Genomic DNA, 21,131 nt, shown 5'->3' with positions numbered 1-21,131 from the left:
GCTGGTGCCAAATCCAAGTTCAGGAGTTTTATGATTAAACTTTTTCCCGAAACTTTTGCTTACTCATTCTTAGGTGATCGTGTTCTTTCTGTGAATGGAATCTGTCTGGAGGGTGCAACTCATAAACAGGCTGTGGAGACTCTGAGGAGCACAGGACAAGTATGTTGCTCCACCATTTTGGGCACATTCCTAATCTGTCACTGAATGCAGAAAAGATAAAAGAAGCTAACTTGATCATTGGGCACTATCCACACCTCCTCTTCTGCTGACAGCTTAATTTCCCTCACAGTGTAATTGATCTTTAGAACAGACTCATCAAAAATGGTTAATGCTGTGTCATGAATTGCTTATTTAAAAAAAAAAGGGGGCTGGATGAACATCTGATTAAGATATTTACAAAACAAGTATATCTACATAAATGTTGATTAAATACTATGTGGAATACTGGTTCCAGTCACATGGAATGTCATTGTGAAATGTCAATTGGTCCTTGCTGAGCATGTACCTTGACATCCTGGAGCTTTGCTCAGTTACCTTCGGGAAGGGGATGAGGGACAAATCTCAAAGTTTTCTTTCCTTGTAAGTGTTATCTGTAGTTACTTACTGTCTTGGGGAAAATTCATGATGATGCAAATTCCAAATGTTCTATTTAAAGGGATGGGAATTTTGGGTTCAAATCAACTTTTCTTATTACGTATTTTATATTGTGTAATGTACATAACTAGCTAGTACAGATTTACCTATACAAACAATATGCCAACTTTAACTAGGAAGAGTATTTTACTGTTTTGCCTTGCATTTGTCTAGATATTTGCACACATTCTGGTGTTTCTCCTTCTCTTCCTTTATTTTGTGTGTTGTGCTTTAAATCAAACAACTGATCAGGCGCAAGCTCAGATATGACATTTTGTTTAAAGTTTTCACTTGACTTTGCAAAACTCGTGACAACATTTAGCATTGTGTTCCAATGCAACAGAATCCTTTGCAGCTTTACAGAACCCATACTTTTGGCTTGATTGTCCGGTTGAAGATGTATCCAGTTCTTTAAAGGCAATTGACAGCACTAACAATATATGTAGGGGCTGAAATTCAGCCTCCCGAAAAGGCCTCTTACTGTCGGCAAGCGGTGGAGTTGAGTGGCCGCCAATTTGTAGTCCAATGGCCACCACCAGCGAAATTCACCGAGTTGATTTTTCCGGCAGACACCACTTCGGCCCTGCTGCTGCCAACCCCTCCTAAGTATGTCATCAAAGAGCGCACTGCCGATCTCCTGCACCTCCATCGAAATTCAGGGCAAAACATCTTCGGGCCGCCGAGTGGTGCCCCGACAGTTTTTTCTGTCAGTGCATTGTGTTTTCAGTGTGTACGGAATAGCCGTGTGGTGGCCCAAGCTGCTGGCCCGGCCGAAACCCTCCCTAGTGGCCCAGTGGACCGAACTAAAATAATCGCAGCGGCTCTCCCCCTTAAGTGAAAGGGAGAGACGTGGTGACACACACGCCTCCACTTCCGCCCCTCGAGAGTGCTCACCGCCGCACTTCCGTCCCCATTATAACCAACTTCCAGTCCACTCCAAAAAAATGCCACAGAGCTGAATTTCACGCAGGAGGCCATCTCATCCAAAGCGGTGGTGAAAACACATCAGAACCCATTTGGGGCGGTACTGAATTTCTACCCCGTAGAGTGACGTAGACACAAAGTGAAGATATCAAACAAACTCTACAACTGAGAGAATCACTAAGTTTAAAACTTTTTGGTCATTGTGCAGTGGGAACTGCCTTATTATCCATAAGAATGCATTGTAAATTCACTTAAATCAAAAATGTATAAAGCATATCCTTCTCTCCAGGTTGTTATTCTGTTACTGGAGAAGGGGCAGCTTCCTGCAACCAGTGTTCATGCTCCTGTCACTCCACAGTGCACGCCTCCATCTGCAGTCAATCCAAATGGACCATGTGAATCATCTGACAAACAAGAAGTAGTAGCAAAACCTGTGCCATCAACTGCCAAAGATTACACTTTTGTTATTGATGGTAAGGAACTATTTAAAATTGTTAAGAATATAGCTGCGCTGTAAGGAACATTTGCAGACATCCCTGATGGTTCAGCTATTTAAGACAGTGAGCTGTTAAGCCATACACAATAACAATAGTCCCAGGTTCCTTCTCTATTGTGTCCTGGTGGCTGATTTAACAGGTTGGCAATCAGGTCACTACAGTTGGCTTAGGAAGAGAAGAGTTGGCTTGGAATATGGCTCCTGATTGAGGCTCTTGAAAGTGGAAAATTACATGCTGGTGCAATAAAGAGATATTTTACTGAGATTAAGACATGCTGTTGAGGATGAGTGGAAGTGGTTTTTTTTCCAGCCTCTGAGCTTTCAAAATAAATTGTTCCAGTCATCTTTGAATCCCAGACAGAAAATGATCTCTGAAGTTGCCTGTTCCGTGTCGGTTCATTTTCTCCCGATGACAATATAATTTGATCTTTTGGGGAGAAAAAAACCCAAATGAATAGGCTAATGATATTTAGCACTGTAAAGTGATACTTTGAAACCAAATACAATAGCTTGTGTAGCACTGGAAATCATATCAAGGGCATACGGGTGGCTGAATATTTCTGGATCACAGGTTCCAGGGGCTGGTCATCCCACAGCCGGAAGAAGATCAGAATAGCAAGTGAGTGGCCTCCCGGAAGGGTAGGAAGAGGCAAGCAGTGCAGAAATCCTCCTGGAGTGTGGCACCTTCAAACCGATATTCAGCATTGAGTACCAGTGAGGGACAACACCTCGAAGGAGTGCAGTCCCGAGGCTGGTGCCATGAGACAAAGGACTGCACGGGGGCTACAGCAAAGTGTAGGAATTCAGTAGTAATTGGGGATTCGACAGTCGGGGACACACAGGCAGTGTGTTACCGTCAACGTAAGACCCGTATGGTGTGTTGCCTTCTTGGTGCCAGGATAAGGGTCATCACGGAGAGGGTGCAGAACATTCTGCGGGGGGAAGGAGAAGAGCCAGAAGTCGTGGTCCATGTCGGAACCAACGACATAGGGAGGAAAAGGGTTGAGATCCTGCAGTCAGAATTTGAGGAGCTAGGGTGTAAGTTTAAAAAGCAGAACTTCAAAGGTAATCTCTGGATTACTCCCAGTGCCACGCGCTACTGAGAGTAGAAATAGGATATGACAGGTTAATGCGTACCTGGGGACATGGTGCAGGAGAGAGGGCTTCAGATTGCTGGGGCATTGGGACCAGCTCTGTGGCAGGAGAGACCTGTTCAAGATGGACGGGTTACACCTGAACAGAGCTCGGATCAATATCCTCGCGGCAGGTTAACTAGTGCTGTCGGGGTGAGTTTAAACTAAATCAGCAGAGGGTTGGGCACCAAGATGTAGTATTAAATAGTAGAAACAAGATGCACAGAGGACTGGGAGAGACAGTTACAGTTAGAAATAATATAGAATTTAGATGAGATCATAGAAAATATAAAGAGGTCTAAGTTAGGTTTGGAGCATGTGTGTAAATACACAAAGTGTGGTTAATAAGGTTTGTGAGCTGCAGTTACAAATAGCCACATGGGGATATAATGTAATGGTGATAACTGAGTCCGGCCTCAAAAAAGAGGAGGATTGGATGCTTAATATTTCTGGGTACACAGTATTCAGGAAAGATAGGAAAGGAAAAAATGAAGACGGGAGCAGTTTTGATTAAAGAAAACATTACAGTGCTAGAGAGAGAGAATATTCTTGAGGGGCCAAAGACAGAATCTATTTGGTTGATGTTAAAGAGCAATAGAAGTGCTATTAAGCTACTTGGTGTATTATATAGACCGCCAAATAGTGGGAAAGAGACAGAGGAGCAAATTTGCAAGGACATTAAGAGGTGCATGAATTATAGAGTAGTGATAATGGGAGATTTTAACTAGCTCAATATTGAAAAGGGCAATGATTGCGATTGGTTCGGATACAATCTGGGTACAATTCCATGGGGTGGGGGGGTGGCAGCTAAAGCTGAGCTCCTTGGATGACGAAGGAGTTGGAGAGTAGGATGAAGCAGAAAAAGGGGGTGTATGACCGATGTCAGTTTGATAATACGTGAGAATCAGGCTGAATATAAAAGTACAGAGAAGTGAAAATGGAAATGAGCGGGACAAAGAGACAGTACAAGACGGCTAACATAAAGGGAATCTAAAGGTCTATTGGCATATTAACAATAAAAGCATCAGTGGAGCCAATTAGGGACAAAAATGGGGATCTATTACTGGAGGCAGAAGGCATAGCTGAGATACTAAATGAGTGCTTTGCATCCGTGTTTATCAAGGAAGAGGACTTCGCCAAAGCTACAGTAAACAAGGAGGTTGTTGGGAGACAGGGTGAGATAAAAATAAATAAAGAGGAGGTACCATAAAGGCTGGCACTACTTAAAGTGGATACGTCACCCGGTCCGGATGGGATGCATTATAAGTTGCTGATAGAAGCAAGGGCAGAAATTGCAGAGATGCTGCCACAACCTTTCAATCCTCCTTAGATATGGGAGTAGTGCCAGAGGACTGAAGGATTGCAAATGTTACACCCTCGTTCAAAAAAAGTGGAGAAGGATAAACATCACAATTAAAGGCCCGTCTGTTTAACGTCGCTGGTGGGGAAACTTTTAAAAACAAATAAATCGGAAGAAAATTACCAGTCACCTGGACAAGCATGGACTAATAAAGGAGAGCCAGCACGGATTTATTATGGGAAAATTGTGTTTGACTAACTTGATGGAGTTTTCTGATGAGGTAACAGAGAGGGGGTGGTGAAGGCAATGCAGTTGATGTGCATACAGTCTTTAGAAAGGCTTTTGATAAAGTACAGGTAGAGTGGCTGAAATCCAGAAACCTCGAAGGCTGCGCTTCCGAAAGAAAACGAGGCCGTTCCGGATTTTGGGTATTTCCGGATTTTGGAACGTCTTTACCTAGGCCGAGGTAAATAGGGTAGAGGACAGTCGAGATAAGGGGTGGAGGGTAGGGGGGTCGACGCGGGGGGAGGTCAGGTGGCCAAGTCGGGAGACCGAGACGGGGGAGTCCGAATTTCAGAACATTATTCGGTTTCCGGTCGATCCCACCACAAATCAGCCCGGTGTCTGGATTCCGAAACATTCCAGATTTCGGACACGTAACCTATACCTCTTATTAGACTAGTTAACAAAATTGGAGTCTGTGGATTGGATTTTGCGCTCTTTTGTGCCTCTGTTTGTAACCCGGAGGAGCAGTAAATGGTGTTTCTGGGCGTAACGCTGGCCGTCCAGGCTTCAGCACCTAGCCGCTAAATTCGGCTCCTGATTTGTGGCGGCGCAAAAATTTACCACCCCGCCCTCCAGTTTGACTGAGATCATGACGTCAATCGTTGTGCAATGCTGCGCTTGCGCCCAGGATAGAAAATTCGGCCCTTACACCTCATTTAATATCCGCCCCAGGACACGTCTGGGGGAAAAAAATGACATTCCCAGGGCGCAGCAGGCAGTATTGTCTACATAGCACGTCACATTGACTGCAGTGGTTGCGCACAGCATGCTGTGTCAGGCTCCGACTTGCAAACGACAGTTTTATCTGCCATTACAGTGTCCTTGTGAGGTCTGTAAAAGAAATTAATGGGGGCATTACTAGTTGCATATCCTGCTGGTTGCTATTGGCAGGCAGCTTCAAGCTATTCGAAGTGCTGCTGGCCATCTCGGGCAACTGATGAGGAGAGGCCGAAGACATCTGGGAAGGAGGCTTTACCCCCCGATGGGTTTACAGGGAACAACGCTCATAACTCCAGGTCTCTGAGGAGCTGTGTGAGAAGGCTGCGCTTCCAAAAGGAATTGCTGACAGAGATATGCCAGCTCCAGAGGCAGACCTACAGCCTTCCAGCGCCAACATGACTGCGCTGCCTGTCACAGAGAAGGTGACTGTGGCGCTGGCCTTCTATGCTTCCTGCTCCTTCCAGGCAGCAGCAGAGGACAAATGCAGTATCTCTCGGTACGCTACATATCACTGCATTTGCCAAGTCACAAAGGCTCTGTATACCCACAGAATGGACTTCATAAACTTTCCAATGAGCAGGGACAGCCAGAATGAGAAAGCATGTGTGTTTGGCAGAATTGCAGGCTTCCAGAGTGTTCAAGGAGCCATTGACAGTACACACGCCTTGCGAGCACCATTACACAACGCAGAGATATTCCACTCCCTAAACATGCAGCTGGTGTGTGACCACACGCAGCGCATCCTTGCAGTGAATGCCTGCTATCCAGGGAGCGCACATTATGCTTTCATCTCACGAATGTTTCAGCGACAAAGGGAAGGGCAGGGCTGGCTGATCGGGGACAAAGGATACGGTCATGACCACCCCCCCCCCCCCCGCAACCCCACCGCAGAAGCCGAGCAGCGCTATAATGGGAGCCATGCAGCCACCTGCAACATCATCAAACAGACAATTGGGGTGCTCAAGCAGTGCTTCCGATGCCTGGACCACTCTGGAAGTAGCCTTCAATACTCCCCTCAACAGATGTCTGAATTCATTGTGGTGTTTTGCATGCTACACAACTTGGCCATCATGAGGGGCCAGACATTACCAGTGGGGATTACAGGCCCACCTCAGGACGAGGAGGAGGACGACGAAGAGGAGCCTGGCAAGGCCCCAATTGCACAGCCACCCCATCCATGGCGAGGCAGCATGGCGATGCTGTGGGAGCAAGAGCCGCACGTCGCCAGCTCATAATGGACTGGTTTAGTTGAATGGAGGAAGCTGAGGGATGCATTTAATATTGACCGTACTATGTGCCACCATACACGCATATCTACGTTGACCTTTTTGAATGATACAAACGACACCAACGGCCAAGGGTCAGAGTGACATTTTTATCAAAAAAAATTACAAACAATGCACCCCAACAAAACCAAACGACAAAATAAACCATCTTAACCAAACGACACAATTAGCAGCATTCTGCTGCAAGTAACTTCACAACCAGTGGATTATTAAAAAACGACGACTTACAGGTGTTCTCATAATAGATCAAGCCATCTGCAGAAGACTATCGCACCCGTTAATGGGACTTGCCCTCAGACTTCGCACCACCCGCCTTTCCCTCTATCCCCCTCCCAAGCCTGCTGCTGCTCCTCCAATGAGGATTCCATGCCTACAGCAAGGCTGCTTGAGGGCTACTGTGTTAGGGGGGCAGAGTGTGCAGACAGCATATGATGACACTCTGGACCAGGTCTAGGCCTGGAAGGCTTAGCTGCGGATTGCTGCGCCCCATCTTCGGCGGAAGCAGTTGCTGGTGGCTCGTGTGTGTCCTGTGTGGGGTGCATGGCTGGAGAGTCAGTGGTAGGAGCTGGAATGCTGTCATCCCGAGGAAGGACCGCACCTTCCATTTCCTGGGAGCCACTGAGACTCCGACGGGGCTGGGTCTCAACATCCGGAGAACGCTGTGTGTCCACAACTTGCTGGCGTGTTTCGGCACCATCCCTTCCCTGTTGGACAGTGGTGAACACAGAGAGGATGGCAGCAGTCATCAACCGCTTCACATCACCAAGCAGCAGTATAGCTTGTGCCTGCGATTCAAGCGGTGCTGCAACGTGATCAAGGGCACGCGCCACACACTCTGGAACATGACTGTCGCTGCTGACGGCCATCAGCCTCTGAGTGGGCAATGATGGCCACATGGTATTGGGGGTAATATACTGACGTGGATAGAGAACTGGTTGGCAGACAGGAAGCAGAGAGTTGGGATAAACAGGTCTTTTTCAAAATGGCAGGCAGTGACTAGTGCAGTGCCGCAAGGTTCAGTGCTGGGACCCCAGCTATTTACAATATACATTAATGATTTAGACAAAGGAATTGAATGTAATATCTCCAAGTTTGCAGATGACATGAAGCTAGGTGGCAATGTGAGCTGTGAGGAGGATGCCAAGAGGCTGCAGGATGACTTGGACAGGTTAGGTGAGTGGGCAAATGCATGGCAGATGCAGTATAATGTGGATAAATGTGAGGTTATCCACTTTGGTGGCAAAAACAGGAAGGCAGAATATTACCTGAATGGTGACAGATTAGGAAAAGGGGAGGTGCAACGAGACCTGGGTGTCATGGTACATCAGTCATTGAAAGTTGACATGCAGGTACAGCAGGCGGTGAAGAAGGCAAATGGCATGTTGGCCTTCATAGCAAGAGGATTTGAGTATAGAAGCAGGGAGGTCTTACTACAGTTGTACAGGGCCTTGGTGAGGCCACAACTTGAATATTGTGTACAGTAATCTGAGGAAGGACATTCTTGATATTGAGGGAGTGCAGTGAAGGTTCACCAGACTGATTCCCGGGATGGCAGGACTGACATATGAAGAAAAACTGGATCGACTAGGCTTATATTAACTGGAATTTAGAAGAATGAGAGGTGATCTCCTAGAAGCATATAAAATTCTGACAGGATTGGACAGGTTAGATGCAGGAAGAATGTTCCCGATGTTGGGGAAGTCCAGAACCAGGGTCACAGTCTAAGGATAAGGGATAAGCCATTTAGGACCGAGATGAAGAGAAACTTCTTCATTTGGAGAATTGTGAACCTGTGGAATTCTCTGCCACAGAAAGTTGTTGAGGCCAGTTCGTTAGCTCTATTCAAAAGGGAGTTAGATGTGGCCCTTATGGCTAAAGGGATCAAGGGGTATGGAGAGAAAGCAGGAATGGGGTATGGAAATTGCAAAAATGATCAGCCATGATCATATTGAATGGTGGTGCAGGCTCGAAGGGCCGAATGGCCTACTCCTGCAACTATTTTTCTATGTTTCTATGTTTCTCCTAGTGTAGAGAGCCTCAGTGACCTACCGGATGCAGCGATGGACGGCGAACTGTGAGACGTTAGCTATGTCTCCATCTATTGACTGTAAGAATCTGCTGGCAAAGAAATTGGAAGCCTCGTTGACCTTGACTGGCACTGAGAGAGCCGTGGTCACCCTCCCCTCAGGCTGTAGACCTGGTTGTAGGAGGTGGCAGAGCTCTGTGACTACCTATTGTTGAAGTGGAACCTCCTAATACACTGCTCCTCGCTTAAGTGGATATAAGAGAAGTGCTGTCGGAAGACCTTAGGTGGATAAGGCCTCCTCCTCCCTCTGGATGTGTCTTTGCTGCTCCGCTCCCTCTCCCTAAGATGTCAGGAGGTGGACCTGATTCTGGCTGAGGCAGAGATCATCTCTTTCTTACAGAAGGTAGATACTGCAGGGAATTCAGGGCCAGAGTGATCTCCTGGACCAGTTTCAATTGTTTAGATGAGTCGGAGAGGAATTTCCCAGATTTTTTTCTCCTAAATTGCCTGGGTTTTTTTGCCTCTCCCAGGAGATCACATGGTTTCGGCTGGGAGGTGTGTATATATTGTAATACACAAGGTATTGCAAATTATGTGAGACAGACTCGATGGACCAGTTTTTACCTGTCCATTATTGTTTGTTTGGTTGTAAAATACTCAAGTACGAGGGGGACTGCCAGTGGAGCCCCCTTGATTGTGAGCAAGTGTTATGAGCAGAAGTCTTTAACTAAGAATGAAGGCATTCTCCACTTGCAACAGCACTCCCAGTTTCCTTAGAACCCTGAAAGAAATTTATAAATCTGCTGGAGCTGCAGAAAGTTGCACAGAGCCAGTCAAACTGCAGAAACATGTGGGGTGCGAGTTGTTGCTGATGATCCCTTTAACTACTGCTGCTAGAGCCTCCTTCCTGCTTGTCAATGCTTCCTCAGCTCGTGGCACTTAAGGCATGCCACTAAGTTGAGTGGCAAAGTCAAAATTTGCAGATTGGCCATCAAGTGAGCATCATCAACATAATTTTGCCAACGCTGACAACGACAGTGCTGCCAGTAATCCGGCAGTGGGCGTAAGAGTAGCGGATACCACTTTTTTGCTCGAATCTGGCGGTAACGGATGGGGCTAAACCTCCCGATTTTCTAGGCCAGTGTTTCCAATGGCTGATGGGTCGATAACCAGAGGGCATAGATTCAAGGTAATTGGCAAAAGAACCAGAGATGACATGTGAGGGAACTTTTTATGCATTGAATGGTTATGATTTGGAATACACTGCCTGACAGGAAGGTGGTTACAGATTCAATAGTAGTCTTCAAAATGGAATTAGATAAATACTTGAAGGAGAAAATTTGTAGGGATATGGGGGGTAGGACTAACTGGATTGTTCTTTGAAAACACCAGCGCAGACTCGATGGGCCGAAAGTGCTCGACCATTCTATGATTCAATAAATAAAGTGCAGCCCTTTTAGAATCGAGATTTACTCTCTGAACTGGTTTCAGAATCCATTTTATTTTGAATAAAAATTATTTTTCTTTCATCTTTAACAGAAAACATATTTAAAGTGAAGTTATTGAAAGGTTCCTCAGGATTGGGTTTCAGTTTTATTGAAGGAAATGAGGTTGTTCCTGAACACTGCAGAAATGTAGTAAGAATAAAGAAACTCTTTCCTGGGCAGCCAGCAGCAGAGTGTGGGAAGATTAATGTTGGAGATGTCATACTGCAGGTGAACGACATTCCTTTGAAAGGACTGCCAAAGCAGGTACGCTAAACTGGAAATAATTTTAATAAGATGGCATTATATATATTGATTGACTTTTGAATAGTGTAAATAATTTGCTGCAAAACTGTTTTGAATAGAGAAATGAAGGTATCTAATATGTAAATTGATAACCTGGATTTGACCGGGACACAAGTGAAAGACACGGAGAGCAACCATGACACTTCAATTTAATGATTGAAAGAAATAATCATAATGGTGTGGTATTGTATTAAAGTAGTGTACATGATGTGGTGCTTGTAATAAGTGGCTGGTAATATTAAACATTTTTTACACAGTATACTTATAACAGTATGATAAAGGTTTGTCATTAAACCTGCTGACAAGGGTGCTGCTGTTATTTGGTGAACAGACTTCTACCTTACGGAAGCTGAATGGCAACTCTCCGACACCACCTCCTACCTCTCCCTAGACCATGGCCCCACCACTGAACATCAAACCATCATTTGCCAGACCGTCACTGACCTCGTCCCCTCTGGAGATCCTCCCGCACCCCCCCACCACCCCATGGCCTCCAACTTCGTAGTTCCACAACCTTCCTCTCCAAGATCCACTAACAGAACTTCCCTGGTAGATCCATTGTTTCAGCCTGCTCTTGCCCCACAGAATTGATTTCTTCCTATCTCAACTCTCTCTTCTCCCCTTTTCTAGTCTCCTTTGACCTATATCCGCGACTCTGCCGATGGCCTCCACCACTTTAACAGTTTCCAGTTTCCTGGCCCTAACCGTCTCCTTTTCACTATGGACATCCAGTTCCTCTACACCTACATCCTCTACCAGGTGGGCCTGCAGCCCCTCTGCTTCTTCCTTGAATGGAGTCCCAACTGTCCCCATCCACCACCACCCTTCCCCACCTTGCTGAACCTATTCTTACATTCAACAACTTCTCCTTTGACTCCTCTCATTTCCTCAAAATAAAATGATGTTGCTGTGGAAACCCGTATGAGTCCTAGCTATGCCAGCCTTTTCGTGGAACATGTGGAACATTCTTTGTTCCAGTTCTACTCGGGTCCCCTTGCTCACTTTTACTGGTACATTGATGACTGTATCGGTGCCACTTCATGCTCTTGCCCCGATCTAGAAAATTTCATCAGCTTTGCTTCAAATTTCCATCCCTCCATTGCCTATACATAGTCCAACACCGACTCTTCCCTTCCCTTCTTCGACTTCTCTATCTCTGTTTCTGCGGATAGACTGTCAACCAATATCCACTATAAGCCCACTGACTCCCACAGCTACCTTGACTATACTTCCTCCTACCCTGCTTCCTGTAAGCACTTTATTCCATTCTCCCAGTTTTTCCATTTCTGTCGCATCTATTCTGATGATGCCATCTTCCATACCAGTGCTTCCAATATGTCTTCCTCTGTCCTCAATTGAGGATTCCCCTCCACTGTGGCATGGCCCTCGACCATGTCGCTCCCATTTCCTGTACTTCTGCCCTCACCTCCTCCTCCTTCCCAGAACCACGATAGGGTTCCCCTTGTCCTCACCTTCCACCACCACCACCAGCCTCCACATTCAACAAATCATCCTCTGTCATTTCTGCCACCTCCAGCGTGATGTCACCACTGAACACATCTTCCCCTCCCCTCCCCTTTCAGCATTCCAAAGGGACCATTTCCTCTATGACACCCTGGGCCACTCTTTAATCACCCCCAAATCCCGCTCCCCTTCGCACGGTATCTTCCCATGCAAGCACACGAGATGCAGCACCTGCCCTTTCACCTGCTCACTTTCCACTATCCAGGGCTCTGAATGCTCCTTCCAGGTGAAACAGCGATTTACTTGTACTTCTTTCAATTTAGTATACTGTATTCGCTGCTCATGATGTGGTCTCCTCTACTTTGGGGAGAATTACTTCAGAATTATTCTGGAGGCTAAGTTGGCACAGATTCAGCTTCCACATGTATGCTGATGACACCTTCTCCACCCTCCATTAACTTCAAAGTGTCCGAAACTCTGTAACTCATGTGTGCTGCAGCAAATTCCATTCATACATCACCCATATTCTCACTAATCCACATTATCTCCCCATTCCCCAATACATTAAATTTAAAATCCTTATCTACAAATCTCTTCAAGGCATTGCCCCACCCCCACCCTATGTCTGGAAGCTCCTCCAACGCAATAAACTTTTCCAAATGCTCCTTTTTTCTGATTCGAGCTTTATTTCTTAGTTTCACCAGTTGCTGCTTTGGGCCTCCTCCCTGGAGTTCTCTTCCTAGAACACTCTACCTCTTTCTACATTTTAAGTACCCTTTCAAAACCCATCTTTTTTAATCAAGGTTTCCGTCACCTCTTAATATCTCTCTTGGATCAACATCCATTTCCATTTCCTATGCCAACCTGTGAAATAGAAACATAGAAAAATAGGTGCAGAAGTAGGCCATTTTGCCCTTCGAGCCTGCATCGCCATTCAATAAGATCATGGCTGATCATCACCTCAGTACCCCTTTCCTGCTTTCTCTCCATACCCCTTGATCCCTTTAGCCGTAAGGGCCAGATCTAACTCCCTCTTGAGAGACCGCATGGATGAACTACAACAATTGTCTGGCATAAAAATAAAAAAGGGAAGATGGCTCAACCGTAGGCGATCAAGGGAAATCAGGGATAGTATTAAAGCCAAGGAAGTGGCATACAAATTGGCCAGAAATAGCAGTGAACCTGGGGACTGGGAGAAATTTAGAACTCAGCAAAGGAGGACAAAGGGTTTGATTAGGGCAGGGAAAATAGAGTACGAGAGGAAGCTTGCAGGGAACATTAAGATGGACTGCAAAAGTTTCTATAGATATGTAAAGAGTAAAAGGTTAGTAAAGACAAACGTAGGTCCCCTGCAGTCAGAATCAGGGGAAGTCATAATGGGGAACAAAGAAATGGCAGACCAATTGAACAAGTACTTTGGTTCGGTATTCACTAAGGAGGACACAAACAACCTTCCGGATATAAAAGGGGTCAGAGTGTCTAGTAAGAAGGAGGAACTGAGGGAAATCCTTATTAGTCGGGAAATTGCATTGGGGAAATTGATGGGATTGAAGGCCGATAAATCCCCAGGGCTCGATGGACTGCATCCCAGAGTACTTAAGGAGGTGGCCTTGGAAATAGCGGATGCATTGACAGTCATTTTCCAACATTCCATTGACTCTGGATCAGTTCCTATCGAGTGGAGGGTAGCCAATGTAACCCCACTTTTTAAAAAAGGAGGGAGAGAGAAAACAGGGAATTATAGACCGGCCAGCCTAACATCAGTAGTGGGTAAAATGATGGAATCAATTATTAAGGATGTCATAGCAGCGCATTTGGAAAGAGGTGACATGATAGGTCCAAGTCAGCATGGATTTGTGAAAGGGAAATCATGCTTGACAAATCTTCTGGAATTTTTTGAGGATGTTTCCAGTAGAGTGGACAAGGGAGAACCAGTTGATGTGTATATTTGGACTTTCAGAAGGCTTTCGACAAGGTCCCACACAAGAGATTAATGTGCAAAGTTAAAGCACATGGAATTGGGGGTAGTGTGCTGACATGGATTGAGAACTGGTTGTCAGACAGGAAGCAAAGAGTAGGAGTAAATGGGTATTTTTCAGAATGGCAGGCAGTGACTAGTGGGGTACCGAAAGGTTCTGTGCTGGGGCCCCAGCTGTTTACATTGTACATTAATGATTTGGACGAGGGGATTAAATGTAGTATCTCCAAATTTGCAATGACACTAAGTTGGGTGGTAGTGTGAGCTGTGAGGAGGATGCTATGAGGCTGAAGAGTGACTTGGATCGGTTAGGTGAGTGGGCAAATGCATGGCAGATGAAGTATAATATGGATAAATGTGAGGTTATCCACTTTGGTGGTAAAAATAGAGAGACAGACTATTATCTGAATGGTGACAGATTAGGAAAAGGGGAGGTGCAACGAGACCTGGGTGTCATGGTACATCAGTCATTGAAGGTTGGCATGCAGGTACAGCAGGCGGTTAAGAAAGCAAATGACATGTTGGCCTTCATAGCGAGGGAATTTGAGTACAGGGGCAGGGAGGTATTGCTACAGTTGTACAGGGCCTTGGTGAGGCCACACCTGGAGTATTGTGTACAGTTTTGGTCTCCTAACTTGAAGGACATTCTTGCTATTGAGGGAGTGCAGCGAAAGTTCACCAGACTGATTCCCAGGATGGCGGGACTGACATATCAAGAAAGACTGGATCAACTGGGCTTGTATTCACTGGAGTTCAGAAGAATGAGAGGGGATCTCATAGAAACGTTTAAAATTCTGATGGGTTTAGACAGGTTAGCTGCAGGAAGAATGTTCCCATTGTTGGGGAAGTCCAGAACCAGGGGTCACAGTCTAAGGATAAGGGGTAAGCCATTTAGGACTGAGATGAGGAGAAACTTCTTCACCCAGAGAGTGGTGAACCTGTGGAATTCTCTACCACAGAAAGTTGTTGAGGCCAATTCACTAAATATATTCAAAACGGAGTTAGATATAGTCCTTACTACTAAGGGGATCAAGGGGTATGGCGAGAAAGCAGGAATGGGGTACTGAGGTTGCATGTTCAGCCAGGAACTTATTGAATGGCGGTGCAGGCTCGAAGGGCCGAATGGCCTACTCCTGCACCTATTTTCTATGTTTCTATGTTTCTGTATCCAATGAACTAGCATCAACAACTCTCTGCGGTAGAAAATTCCACAGGTCAACAACTCTGAGTGAAGAAGTTTCTCCTCATCTCAGTCCTAAATGGCTTACACCATATCCTTAGACTATATCCCTTGATTCTCGACCTCCCGAACATCAGGAACATTCTTCCTGGATCTAACCTGTCCAGTCCCGTCAGTATTTTTTATGTTTCTATGAGATCCCCTCTCATTCTTAACTCCAGTGAATACAGGCCCAGTCGATCCAGTGTCTCCTCATATATCAGTCCAGCCATCCCGGGAATTAGTCTGGTGAGCTTTCGCTGCACTTCCTCAATAGCAAGAACGTCCTTCCACAGATTAGGAGACCAAAACTGAATACAATATTCCAGGTGAGGCCTCACCAAGGCCCTGTACAACTGCAGTAAGACCTCCCTGCTCCTATACTCAAATCCCCTAGCTATGAAGGCCAACATATCATTTGCCTCCTTCACTGCCTGCTGTACCTGCATGCCAACTTTCAATGACTGATGGACCATGGCGCCCAGGTCTCGTTGCACCTCCCCTTTTCCTAATCTGCCGCCATTCAGTTAATATTCTGCCCTCGTGTTTTTGCCACCAAAATGGATAACCTCACATTTATCCACATTATACTGCATCTGCCATGCATTTGCCCTCTCTCCTAACCTGTTCAAGTCACCCTGCAGCCTCTTAGCATCTTCCTCGCAGCTCACACCGCCACCCAGCTTAGTGTTATCTGCAAACTTGGCGATATTACACTCAATTCCTTCATCTAATTCATTGATGTATATTGTAAATAGCTGTGGTCCCAGCACTGAGCCCTGCGGCACCCCATTAGTCACTGCTTGCCATCCTGAAAAGGACACGTTTATCATGACTTTCTGCTTCCTGTCTGCCAACCAGTTCTCTATCCACGTCAATACATTACCCCCATGTGCTTTAATTTTGCACACCAATCTCTTGTGTGGGACCTTGTCAAAAGCCTTTTGAAAGTCCAAATACACCACATCCACTGGTTCTCCCATCCACTCTACTAGTTACATCCTCAAAAAAAATTCTAGAAGATTTGTCAAACATGATTTCCCTTTCATAAATCCATGCTGACTTGGACTGGTCCTGTCACTGCTTTTCAAATGCACTGCTATTTCATCTTTAATAATTGATTCCAACATTTTCCCCACCACTGATGTCAGGCTAACCGGTCAATAATTCCCCGTTTTCTCTCTCCCTCCTTTCTTAAAAAGTGGTGTTACATTAGCTACCCTCCAGTCCATAGGAACTGATCCAGAGTCTATAGAATGTTGGAAAATGACCACCAATGCATCCACTCTTTCTAGGGCCACTTCCTTAAGTACTCTGGGATGCAGACTAGCAGGTCCTGGGGATTTATCAGCATTCAATCCCATCAATTTCCTTAACACAATTTCCTGACTAATAAGGATTTCCTTCAGTTCCTCCTTCTCACTAGACTCTCTATCCCCTAGTATTTCCGGAAGGTTATTTGAGTCTTTCTTAGTGAAGACCGAACCAAAGTATTTGTTCAATTCTTCTGCCATTTCTTTGTTCCCCATTATAAATTCACCTGATTCTGACTGCAAGGGACCTACGTTTGTCTTCACTAATCTTTTTCTCTTCACCTATCTATAGAAGCTTTTGCAGTCAGTTTTTATGTTCCCAGCAAGATTCCTCTCATACTCTATTTTCCCCATCCTAATTAACCCTTTGTCCTCCTCTACTGAATTCTAAATTTCTCCCAGTCCTCAGGTTTGCTGCTTTTTCTAGGCAATTTATATGCCTCTTCCTTGGATTTAACCAATCATCAGATAGATAGATTTTTAACCAATAAGGGAATTAAGGGTTACGGGGAGCGGGCGGGTAAGTGGAGCTGAGTCCACGGCCAGATCAGCCATGATCTTATTGAATGGCGGAGCAGACTCGAGGGGCTAGATGGCCTACTCCTGTTCCTAATTCTTAAGTTCTTATGTTCTTAACACTATCCATAATTTCCCTTGTTAGCTATGGTTGAGCCACCTTCACCATTTTAATTTTACTCCAGACCGGGATGTACAATTGTTGAAGTTTATCCATGTGATCTTTAAATGTTTGCCATTGCCTATCCACCGTCAACCCTTTAAATATCATTCGGCAGTCTATTCTAGCCAGTTCACGTCTCATACCATCAAAGTTACCTTTCTCTAAGTTCAGGACCAGAGTCTCTGAATTAACTGTGTCACTCTCCATCTTAAAGAATTCTGCCATATTATGGTCACTCTTTTCCAAGGGGCCTCGCAAATAAGATTGTTAATTAGTCCTTTCTCATTACACATCACCCAGTCTAGGATGGCCAGCTCTCTAGTTGGTTCCTCAATATATTGGTCTCGAAAACCATCCCTAATACACTCCAGGAAATCCTCCTCCACCGTATTGCTACCAGTTTGGTTAGCCCAATCTGTATATAGATTAAAGTCACCCATGCTAACTGCTGTACCCTTATTGCATGCATCCCTAATTTCTTGTTTGATGCTGTCCCCAACCTCACTACTACGGTTTGGTGGTCTGTACACAACTCCCACTAGCGTTTTCTGCCCTTTGGTATTCCGCAGCTCGACCCATACAGATTCCACATCATCCAAGCCAATGTCCTTCCTTACTATTGCATTAATTTCCTCTTTAACCAGCAACGCTATCCCACCTCCTTTTCTTTTCTGTTTATCCTTCCTGAATATTGAATACCCCTGAATGTTGAGTTCCCAGCCTTGTTCACCCTGGAGCCATGTCTCCATAATGCCAATTATATCATATTTGTTCATAGCTGCCTACGCAGTTAATTCATCCATCTTATTATGAATACTCCTCGCATTGAGGCACAGAGCCTTCAGACTTGTCTTTTTAACACACTTTGCCCCTTTAGAATTTTGCTGTAATGTGGCCCTTTTTGTTTTTTGCCTTGGGTTTCTCTGCCCTCCACTTTTACTTTTCTTTCTATCTTTTGTTTCTGCCCCCATTCTACTTCTCTGTCTCCCTGCATAAGTTCCCATCCCCCTGCCATATTAGTTTAAACCCTCCCCAACAGCACTAGCAAACACGCCCCCTGGGACATCGGTTCCGGTCCGGCCCAGGTACAGACCGTCCGGTTTGTACTGGTCCCACCTCCCCCAGAACCGGCTCCAATGTCCCAGGAATTTGAATCCCTCCCACTTGCACGATTCGTCAAGCCATGTATTCACCTTAGCTATCGTGCAATTCCTATTCTGACTAGCACGTGGTGGCACTGGTAGCAATTTGCTACCTTTTGAGGTCCTAATTTGATTCCTAGCTCCCTAAATTCAGCTTGTAGTAACTCATCCCATTTTTTTACCTATATCGTTGGTACCTTTAGACATTCATTACATTAAACACGCTGTACAAATTTATCTTGTATCACAAAGTATTTCATCCTCTGCTGCAAGTAGAGCTTCTATTTAAACAGTATCCCTATTTAAAGATATTAAAAGTAGCTTTTTTGAAAATTTCCCTTTAAATATGAATAGTAATCTAAACGGAAATCATATTCCCAGTAAGATGCAGCAACTTGTCGGATGAGCAAATCCAACATCATACACTCCGAATGACTCAAATTATGAGGTTCTGTCAGGTCAATTTTTAGTTAAGCACTGTAGTCAAGCTGTGTGCATTCTCTGTAAAATAACGATCCAAGGGAGGAGATGAATGTCTGTAATATAATGACTGGGTTCAGATGTCATTTATAAACACATCTAACTTTGTTCTCCTAAGTTAGAACAGGCCCATAACTTTTTTATCTTGAGCCTGGAATGTGTAAATCCATATACTGAGGACTGAATGTGCATGTTATGTTTGAACTTGTATATCTGATCCAAGAGTATTAATAGAGAAGGCATTATGACATCTTACATGGTGAGTTGCAGTAAGTTCCCAGTCTCTAGGATCATCGGCAGAGGGGAAGAAGAAATCCATGTATTACTGGGGCACTATAGAGCACATCTTAGTTTGAAGGTAAAGGCATAGTGGGGTTAGGTTTCACATCTGAGATGATGGTCTCTCCCACCTAGTTGCTTTAAGCGACGTTTCCGAAATTGATTTAGGTAGGCTTAGGGTGTTCTTGAGCCGAAGGCACATTATTGGGGTAGGGTAGCAGGAGCACTAACGTTGTTCACCTTGATGAGCACACATTTTCCCCTATATTAAAGTAGTAATTGGCTGTACACTCTTTAATTATTCCCTCTTTCTGCAGGAAATAGTGTCTGTTCTCAGACGAACATCTCAAGAGGTCACTCTGTTACTTTGCAGGCCTGAATGTGGTGTGTTACCAGATATTGATTCATCTTTGGTGAGTTCCATTGCTAGAAATTCATGGTCAGCAATTATAGAACTGTTCATCCAAAACTCTGCTGCCCATAATCTATTCCGTATCAAGTCCCGCTAACCCATCACCCCTGTCCTTGCTGACTTACATGGCTTCCTGCTCCCCAGATGTCTCAAATTTAAAATTAAATCCTTTCATGTCCTCGCTCTATCATGTATCCTCCTCTACAACACCCCCCAAGCACTCTGCGTTCATTTCAATCTGGCCTCTTGTGCACCCCAGCCCTTTGCCTCACCATTGGTGGCCATGCCTTCAGCTGTCTGGGCCCTAAGCTCTGGAATTCCCTCCCTTAACCTCTCTGTCTCTCCTCCTTTAAGACCCTCCTTAAAACCCAAATCTTTGACCAAGCTTTTAGTCACCCTTCCTAATATTTCTTCGGCACTGTATCCATTTTTGTTTTATTATGCTTTGTGATGCACCTTGGGATGTTTTCCTACATTAACGTACCTTTCTAAATGCTAGTGTTTTGAGAAACTAGAAAATCATCAATATGTTTTCTAAAAATTACTGTACCTAAGAATACATAACCACACATCTATGATGTAATCTTATTTATAGAATGATCTACACATTTTGACTTTTACTTAAGTAACTTGCACCAATTTTTTTTAGATTTTCACTAAAATTGTAAAGTAACTTATTGACTTGTGGTTCCTCTTGGAAATCAGTACACAATTATACCTGTGCCTGGAAAAAAATATTTTGTTATCAAATCCATTTGTATTTATTCCTTTAAACTACCTTTTAGAAAGGTATAATCATACAAACCTTTTCAATGTAATGAAGAAAGCCCAATTTAGTAAGCCTAACACAGCCAGGACATGTTTCTGCATGCGTAATGGTGCTTTGTAATTCTGAATCACTAACCTAACCTCACTAAACTCAACGCACCTCAAAGGTTTTAACTACACTTCCAAAATGTATTGTGCTTTATTCATACCGCAATCCTGGAGGCATTACATTCAATTTAATGAGGAATAATAGTCTTCCTAAATTTTATATGGCAGCTCGTGTGCTGAATCTGGGTTTGTGCTTGCTTTGTGCCATTTTGCCTTTCTGCTAAGCTCCAGTCTATTTCATTCCTCTAACCTACAATTTGTTAAAATAGTGGCATTCAGGTTGTGCTTGAGGTGGGATTGCATTTTTCTCTCAAACTGGTAAATTAGCTGATTTTGCTTGCCTTAGCAGTTCCATGTAATGTTCAATTAAAATGGAACAGTTATGGTATTTTTCCCCTTTAATCAAAAGTTAGAAACCAGAAAATTAATGAAAAAAGTTGATAGGGTAGGAAAAAAATGGAGACAAAGCAATGGAAGGGCAGGAGAAGCGGATATAAATTATATCAAGACAGTCCGCCCAACTTGTATGCAAGTTTACTGGTGAGAAATTAGAGTTCCAGCTGAGCTGTTTCTGTATTACTCTGACATGCGTTCAGTTTTATGCATGGATGGCAGAAGTATTTTTTCTTTGAACATGTGAAATCCTAGGCACTATTTATGGGGAGGATGTGCAATAGCGCGGGGAAAACCTGGCAT

The 21,131-nt window shown here is 44.6% G+C and overlaps 1 protein-coding gene across 1 annotated transcript in view; it reads left to right on the top strand.

Annotated features, from left to right (window-relative positions):
- ptpn13 (protein tyrosine phosphatase non-receptor type 13) overlaps positions 1-21,131 on the top strand; it is a 361,948-nt gene that overhangs the window by 256,056 nt on the left and 84,761 nt on the right. The window contains exons 27-30 of the mRNA XM_070871054.1: positions 74-159; positions 1,847-2,030; positions 10,343-10,554; positions 19,465-19,560. Of these exons, the coding sequence (XP_070727155.1) occupies positions 74-159; positions 1,847-2,030; positions 10,343-10,554; positions 19,465-19,560 (578 nt within the window). The remainder of the gene's footprint in view (positions 1-73; positions 160-1,846; positions 2,031-10,342; positions 10,555-19,464; positions 19,561-21,131) is intronic.

The sequence above is a fragment of the Pristiophorus japonicus genome, chromosome 2 (genome assembly GCF_044704955.1).
Source record: "Pristiophorus japonicus isolate sPriJap1 chromosome 2, sPriJap1.hap1, whole genome shotgun sequence".
Classification (NCBI taxonomy): Eukaryota; Metazoa; Chordata; class Chondrichthyes; family Pristiophoridae; genus Pristiophorus; species Pristiophorus japonicus.
The sequence above is the reverse complement of the archived record's forward strand: the minus strand, read 5'-3'. Positions and strand labels throughout refer to the sequence as shown.